Genomic DNA, 8,820 nt, shown 5'->3' on the forward strand with positions numbered 1-8,820 from the left:
ATCACAGGCAGATTTGTGAGCCCGTCTTTATCTCATGGGAATACGTGTCTGTCCTGCACTGGGGCAACCCTGCTTCTGTGCCGCTCATTCGTGGTGTGTTTTCATGTCTGGTAGGGAGGGAGTGTCCTCTGTTTGCTCTTCTTTTTAAAAAGCTTATTTAGGCTGGGCGCGGTAGCTCACGCCTTTAACCCTAGCGCTCTGAGAGGCCGAGGTGGGTGGATCGTTTGAACTCAGGAGTTCAAGACCAGCCTGAGCAAGAGTGAGACCCTATGTCTACTAAAAATAGAAATAAATTAATTGGCCAACTAAAAATCTATAAAAAAAATTAGCCGGACATGGTGGCACATGCCTGTAGTCCCAGCTACTCGGGAGGCTGAGGCAGGAGGATCACTTGAGCCCAGGAGTTTGAGGTTGCTGTGAGCTAGGCTGACGCCACAGCACTCTAGCCTGGGCAACAGAGTGAGATTCTGTCTCAAAAAAATACAAAAAAACCCACAAAACTTATTTAGCTATTTGGGGACCTTTATTATTATTTATTTTCAATATAATCTTGTTCTGGAAGGTTGGTTGGGATTATATGGAATTTATAGGTTATTTTAGGGGGGGAAAATTAACATCTACACATGGCCATAATAATGAAAGCAAAATGGTAGTAGCAAGAAAGGGCAAGAGAAATCGAAGCTGTAATTAAAGCCATTACCCCTAATGTCCTTGATTCATGGGTGAGTTTTAACAAAGTTTCAAACACATATGTTAACTTACTCTGTTTCATTATGTGTCAATTTTGTCACTTTATAGTTTGGTAAGAATTATCAGTTTTTTTTTCTCAGTTATCAAATTTATTAGCATGAGGTTGTTTAGGAGGTTCTTAACAGCTTGTCTACATAGTGTATTTTCCCTCTCTAGTCTGAATCCTGCTTGTTTTCATCCTTCCCTTTTAAAAGTAATCTGACCAGAGGTTTTCCTGTGTTTTAAGTGAATAGGTCTTGATATTGATAATCCGTTCTATTGCCTTTTATTCTTTATGTCATTGATTCTGACCTTACATTTAAAAAATTTTTTCTTCCTCTTACATTTATTTTAGTTAAATGATCATTTAGAAACTTTCTATTTTTTCCCTATTGTCAAGGCTGTGCGTGCTCAGTGGAGCGTGCTTTTGGTACCACAGCCAAGAATTCTTTGCCAAACTCAAGGTCGGAAGATTTTCCCCAGTGTTTTCTTCTAGAATTTTTATACTTTAAGCTCTTACCTTTATTTAGGTCAATGAGGCATTTCGAGTTAATGTTTGGATGTAGTGTGTGGTAAAGGTCTACGTTCTTTTTGCACATTGATATCTAATTATCCCAGCACTAATCGTTGAGAAGACTGTTTTTTCTTCCCATTAATTATCTTGGCACCATTGTCAAAATTAAACTGACCATTGCATAAGGATTTATTTCTGGACTCTTAATTCTATTCCATTGATTTATATGCATATCCTGTGCCAATCCACACTGTCTTGATTAATGTAGCTTTTCTGTGAGTTCTGAAATCAGATAGTGTAAGTCCTCCAATGCTATTCTTCTTTGTCAAAATTGTTTTGGCTGTTGTAGGTCCTTGGCATTTCCATAAGAAATTTACAGTTTGTATATTTCTACAAAAAAAAAGCCTGATGGGATTTCAACAGGGATTGAGGTAAATTCGTAGATCAATTCTGGGAGAATTGCCATCTTGACAATACGGAATCTTTTAAGGCTTGCACATGGAATGTCTCTCCATTTATTTAGCTCTGCTTTGATTTCTCTCAGCATTGTTTTTGCATTTTTTCATGTGCAAGTCTTGCACGTGTTTTGTTAAACTCATTCCGACTTCATTTTTTGTTGCTTTTGTGAATAAAATTGTTTCTTAAAATTTTATTTCCGGATTATTTGTTGCTAGCGTATATAATTAATTTTTGTATCTTGATTTGAGTTCCATGACCTTGATATACAACTTATTTGTGTGTCTGTGTGATTTCCTTGGGATTTTCTATATCTAAGATCACAAGTTAGTTTTAATTCTCCATTTCCAAACTGGATAACTAATTTTTTCTTTCCATTTCTTTTGTTTTCCTCTTCATCTTCTCCTCCTTTTCCTTCTCCTCCTCTTCTCCCACCCCTTCCTCCTCCTTCTTTCACACTTCTCCCTTCTTTCTCTTCCTTTATATACTCCTCTTGCTACATTGGCTAGAACCATACAATTCAATGTTGAAAAGAAGTTTCTGATCTTGTTCTCAAACTTAAGGGACAAAGCATCCGGTCTTTCACCAATAATATGATGTTATAATAGCTGTTGGGTTATCAGGTTGAAGAAGTTCCCTTCTATTCCTGTTTTGTTGAGAGTTTTTTTTTTTCTACCATGAATCAATTTTGGATTTGATCAAATGCTTTTCTGGTATCTATTAAGATGATCATGTGGTTTGTCTTTTATTTTATTAATATGGTTTATTATAGTAATTGCTGTTCACATGTTAAACAAACCTTGCATTCTTGGGAAAATATCACCTGATCAAAATGTATAATCCTTCCTGTATGTTGGTAGATTTGGTTTGCTAATATGTTGTTGAGCATTGCTGTGTCTGTGTTCATGAGTCATATTGATCTATAGTTTTCTTGTCTTGTGACATCTTTCTCTGGCTTTGTAATGTTAGTAGGTATTACTAGTATAGTAGGAGATCGCTGGTCTCGTTGACTGATTTGAGAAGTCTTCCCTCCTCTATTTTCTGAAATTGTGAAAGACTAGTATTATTTCTTTAACTATTTGATAAAATTCACCAGTAAAGTCATCTGGGCCTTGGCTTTTCTTTGTGGGAAAGTTTTCATTACTAATTCAAATTCTTTTCTTATTATAGGTTTATATTAGAATATAAATTTTACATTTCTTCTTGAGTCAGTTTTGGTAGTTTGTATTTCTAAGAATTTGTCCAGTTTCATCTAATGGGTTTCTCATTTGTAGCATATCATGGATCATAAGATTACAATCCTTTATCCTTTGAATTCCTCCAGATTCATTAGTGACATCCCCTCTTTTATTCTTGATTTTGCTAATTTGTGTCTTCTCTCTTTTTTCCCTGGGCTTAGTTGAAGGTTTGTTAATTTTTAAAAAATTTTTTTCAAAGAACACATTTTCTATTTTATTAATATTTTTCCTATGGTTTTTCTGTTTTCTGTGTCATTGATCTTTGCTCTAATTTACTGCTTAGTTTCTTCTTCCTACTTTGAGTTTAGTTTGCTCTTCTTTTCCTACTTTCTTAAGGTAGAAACTTAGGTGGTTTATTTGTGACATTTTTCTTTTCTGATACAGGGGTTTAAAGCTCTAAATTTCCATGTAATTACTTTTTATGCCCCAAATATGATATTTTAAATAAATAAAATATTTTATTTATTTAAAATGTTTTTATTTAAAAATTTATTTTAAATAAATACATTTATTTAATTAATTTATTTAAATTATAAATTTTTATTTATTTTTATAAATAAAAATTTATTTTTATACATTTAAAATGTTTATTTTAAATATTTATTTAAATATTTATTTTTAAATATTTATTTCTTTAAAATGTTTTCTAAACATTTTATTTAGATGTTTTATTTATTTAAAAAATATTTATTTATTTATTTATTTAAAATGTTTACTAATTTTACTTATGATTTCTTGTTTAACCCATGGGTTATTTAGAAGTGTGTCTTTTAATTGCCTAACGTATGGGGATGTTGCAGATGCAGATTTTCAATTGTTGGAGACTAATTTGTATCCAGTTTTAATACTATTGTAGTTCGAGAAGATACATTGTATAATTTTAAGCCATTTAAATTCTTGAAGACTTTTTTCTTTTTGAATAGCGTATGGTCTACTCTGGAGAATGTTCTGTTTGCACTCGAAAAGATTGTGTGTTTTGCAGTTGCTGCATAGCATGTTCTATAAACGTCACCGGTGTGGAATTGGTTGATAGTAGGTTTCAAGTTTTATATATTTTGATAATTTCTGTCATAATATTATAGTATTAGGAGTGAGATACTGAAATCTTTACCTATTATTGTGAAATTATATATTTCTTTAAATTCTTGTCAGTTTGTGTTTAATGTATTTTGAGGTTCTGTTATTAGGTGTGCATACATTGTTATATCTTCCTGATACATTGACTCTTTTATCATTATTAAATGCTCCTTTTTGTCTCTAATACTATTTATTGTCTTGAAGTCTATTTTGTCTGATCTTAATATAGCTTCTCGGGCTTTCTTATAGCTTCGATTTGCATTGAATATCTTTTCTTACCCATTTATTTTCATCCTGTTTATCTATTTGAATCCAAGGTGTATTTCTTATAGATAGAACATAGTTGGATCTTATTTTTTGTCCAGTCTGACATATTTGCCTGTTGATTAAGGGTTTTGAACATGCTTGTTGATAGGGCCGGATTTACATTTGACATTTTTGTTATTTTTTTTCTCCAAGCCTTCTGTCTTTTCTGTTTCTCTCTTTCTCCCTTACTGTTTTATTTTGTACTAAATAAATATTTTCAATGTATAATTTTAGTTCTTTTGTTGATTTTTTATAATTTTTTACTTTTAATATTTTTGTGATTTTTAAATAGTTGCTTTGGGGATTAATTTATATGTTGTAATTTCTTACAGGCTATTCAGATTTAATTGTGGCAGAATTAGCAACTTCGCTGCAGTGTGGCTCCATCACTCGCCCCTTCCGTGGGCCGTGATTGTCATAGACCCGGCAACATGATGCTTCAGTTACTGCTTTGAGCCTTCTAATGTTGGTAAGAAGTTAAAAAGAACTGGGAAGAAGTATATTTATGGTTTTTTTGCATTGACCCACACACTTACCATTTCCAGTGTTCCGTGTTGCCTCCTGTAGGTGGAGGTGAATATCTGGTGTGATTTCCCTTCAGCTTAAATCTTTGTACGGTAGCTGCTTTTTGGGGAAAGGATTTGTGGACATTTTTAGTTGGCCACAGCCAGAACCACTCTTAAATTGTGCTTTCTTCCTTTCTTTCTATGTTACTTTGCTTTTTGGTCTTTGTATTCCAACTCCTTGAGTTGAATACTTAGTCCATGCGTTGATAAAATTTTCAGTTTTTTGATAAATTTATTTAAAGCTATAAGTCTCCCTATAAATAATTGCTCTTTCTGTGTATCACAGAATTTGGCACGCAGTATTTTCGAGGTATTCAGGTTAAATAGATTCTTAATTTTTCTTTTCCTTTCTCCTTTAACAAAATGTTGATTGACACGTTGCAGTCGAGGACAGACTGCATGTATGACAGTGGTCCTGTAGGACTGTAGTGGAGCTGGAAACTTCCTGCCACCTGCTGACCTTGCAGCCATCACGGTGTTATGACATAATGCATTACCCACACAAATCCATGATGGAAAAAAGAAACAAGCTAAGCAAACCACCATGGAGGTATTTCTGAAAGGAGTGACACTTCCTGGAGAAGAAGAAAGGTCCTTCAGGAAGAAGGTCCTTCAGGAGGGATCCCAGAAAGCATTGTCCTCACAGGCAGCGGCAGCTCCGTGCGTGTCACTGCCCCTGAAGACCTTGCAGGGGGACACGGTGTGGAGGTGGAAGACAGTGACATTGATGATCCTGACCCCGTGTGCACCTAGGCTAATGTGGACCTAGGTAGGTCAGCTGGTGGCCTGTGTTTGCATCTTAGTTTCTAGCAAAGAAGTTTAAAAGGCAAAAGACAATACAAATGTTTAAAAATAACAAGAAGCTTATAGAATAGTTATATAAAGAAAGTATTTTTGTACAGCCATACAATACGTTTGTGTTTTAAGCTACGTGCTATTACAAAAAAAAGTCAAAGTGTTAAAAAAAATTTAAAGGCTTATAAAGTAAAAAAGGTTACAGTATACTAAGGTTAATTTATTATTGAAGAAAGAATTTTTTTTAAATAAATTTAGTGCGGCCTAAGTGTCCAGTGTTTACAAAGTCTGCAGTAGGGTGCAGCAACGTCCTCGGACCTTCACCCTCACTCGCCACTCGCTCCCTGACTCGCCCAGAGCAACTTCCGGTCCCGCAAGCCCCATTCATGGCAAGTGCCCTATACTGGTGTGCCATTTTTTATCTTTTATGCTGTATTTTTACTGTATTTTATCTTTTATAGTAGGCCGTACCATCCAGGTTTGTGCACGTGCACACTCTGTGATGTCCCTATAAGCAGGAAATCCCCTAAGGACGCGTGAATGTGTCCCCCTCATTAAGAGATGCAGTCACATTGGACTAGGGCCCACCCTACTCCAGTACAGCCTCATCTCGATTATCACCTCTGCAAAGGCACGATTTCCAAATAAGGCCACATTTCGAGGTTAGGGGAGTAGACTCCAACATCTTGGGGGATGCAGTTTAACCCACAGGAGGCAGCACTGCTGCTTTTCAAGCTCGTGGTGGTCAGAGGCGGTCAGCCAGTGGCCTGCCCAGGGCAGTGTGACAGGGCCCAAAGAGCAAATCCGGGAAGCCTTCCCCCCAGCTGCTTCCCGCCCAGCTTCTCCCCACGGCAGACAGACGTGCTACCTTCTCCCCGGGAGTTCACATAGAAATGACTTAAATAAAATAGAAGACAAAATCACCTAAGCAAAAGTCATTTCTTTCATAAAAGCTATTTACAGTGAAGGAACAACTGATCCTTTCTGGTTTACAAAGAAAACTCATGAGAATTTATGCCTTTAAAGAATAAAAAAGAAGACAAAGATGTAAAATGGAATATTATTGCCAGAGCCAGAAATTTTAAGTATGACACCCCCCCCCGCCCCCCGTTAGAATGACAGGTTTTTTAGAGATTGAAAGTAGCAGTCACAGAACGCCCCAGCGATGCCTGACTCTGAGTGTCCTACGAGATTTCCTTGCTAGAAATAACCTTTGCAAGGGCAGTTTCGTAATGCAGAATAGAATCTGCATTTCTTTTTTTTGAGACAGAGTCTCACTCTGTTGCCCAGGCTAGAGTGAGTGCCGTGGCGTCAGCCTAGCTCACAGCAACCTCAAACTCCTGGCTCAAGCAATCCTCCTGCCTCAGCCTCCCGAGTAGCTGGGACTACAGGCATTTGCCACCATGCCCGGCTAGTTTTTTGTATATATATTAGTTGGCCAATTAATTTCTTTCTATTTATAGTAGAGACGGGGTCTCGCTCTTGCTCAGGCTGGTTTTGAACTCCTGACCTCGAGCAATCCGCCCGCCTCGGCCTCCCAGACAGCTAGGATTACAGGCGTGAGCCACCGCGCCTGGCCGAATCTGCATTTCTTTAGGTGAAGGAACAGAAGCAGCACTTCAACTTATTTTATTGAGATTTCTTTCCCCCACAGTTGGTAGCTACATTTTCTCAGCCAGACACTGGAATTAGAATAGTTAGACCACTGGGTGGGTTGCTGGGTGGAGTGTGTGTGGTCGAGAAAATACCTACCTGCAACATGGAAGGATACAGAGCAGAGTGGAGTTAGCAATTGGAATATGGGGCGTGCAGGCTTTTGCATCTGCATAATCTTTTTATTTTCTGGGTACTGGAACTTTATTTTTGTGAACTCTCTAGCATTGGACTAGGGGAAGGAATCCACATTTCATGCTAATTCGACATCTTGTCAAGAACTCAAAATCGTCCCTATAGATTTCTGGATACATTTTCCTCAACATTTTATTCTAAAAATGTTCAAACTTGTGGAAATGTTGAAAGACTTTTACAGTGAACCCCAATGTATGCAGCACCAAAATTCCTTAATTCATTATTTGCTGGATTTTCTTATATTTTATTATTGTTCCCCCTAAGCTTTGACAGATGTGTTGCCAGTACTTGATTGGACAGAATTTTTAGCAATTCATGCTTAAGGGGTTTTTCTAAACATTTAGATTTACAGAAGCAAGTACTCTCCTCTTAGGCTTATATTCATATGTCATTCATGTGGGTTAGAAAACCAGAATTTCTGTACCAACACACCTTTGGGACATGGGATATTTCGATCTTGGAAGGGGCTGTTTCTTGGCTGGTGTCCTGGGGGGAGCTCTCTGGGAGGCAGCACAGGTGATCTTAGTCTGAGCGTCTGCAGAAGGACCGGGAGTGCCAACAATCTGCAGAGTTGGTTTTTCCGAGGTTGGTTAAGAGGATTTGTAGCACAATTTCACGGGTGGGATGTCCAGTCCTGAGGGTTCAGTGCTAGGCTCTGTTTAGTTTCTTGTCTTTCCTTCAGACTGGGGTGCAGATGCGAGGTGAGCACACCTTCCCTGGCAAGGTGTGCTCCTCTGAGCAAATTATTAGAAACGTGTGCTTGCGTGACCCACAAGCACATACACATGTATGTCAGAGATAGTCAGAGACAGTCCCTCCTGAATGGGCATTTAGAAAGAAACAAACAAAATTAACCCCATGACACCCTTCTGCAAAGCCAAAGGCACATTTGCATTCCTTCGCCAAATAATATGTTTAGCGCCTGGGCCTCAAGAGCCCACTTGGGACGACATCCCCTGTTCACCGGTCTCCCGCGTCGAGGGCGAGATCCCCGCCGCACACTCGCACACTCGTGTGTCGCTGGAGTCAGCGCAGACGCCTGCTGTGCTCCCACGCCGAAGCCGTCACAACCAGAAAAACTAAACACTTTCTAACTCCAATGTTTTCACTATGGAGACGCCACACTCAACTACAGAAGAAACCTGCAGGCCATTGACGAGGAGCGGTTTATCTGCACATCACAAAGACTACTGTTGTCATTCAGGTCCTCCTCATTTTCAGCTTCATATTCACCTCTAGCTGTGCCATTATTGCTTCTGATTGCTTTTAGCGGCCCTTGGTCTCCTGCTCC

General features: G+C 38.0%; 1 protein-coding gene across 1 annotated transcript in view; it reads left to right on the forward strand.

The window, feature by feature from the left end:
• The window catches only part of FBXO15 (F-box protein 15), a 77,420-nt gene extending 72,479 nt beyond the window's left edge, over nt 1–4,941 (forward strand). The window contains exon 10 of the mRNA XM_075993802.1: nt 4,653–4,941. Coding sequence (XP_075849917.1) covers nt 4,653–4,667 — 15 coding nt within the window. The 3' untranslated portion in view covers nt 4,668–4,941. The remainder of the gene's footprint in view (nt 1–4,652) is intronic.
• Nucleotides 4,942–8,820: the final 3,879 nt, after the last annotated feature.

The sequence above is a fragment of the Microcebus murinus genome, chromosome 17, assembly GCF_040939455.1.
Source record: "Microcebus murinus isolate Inina chromosome 17, M.murinus_Inina_mat1.0, whole genome shotgun sequence".
NCBI lineage: Eukaryota > Metazoa > Chordata > Mammalia > Primates > Cheirogaleidae > Microcebus > Microcebus murinus.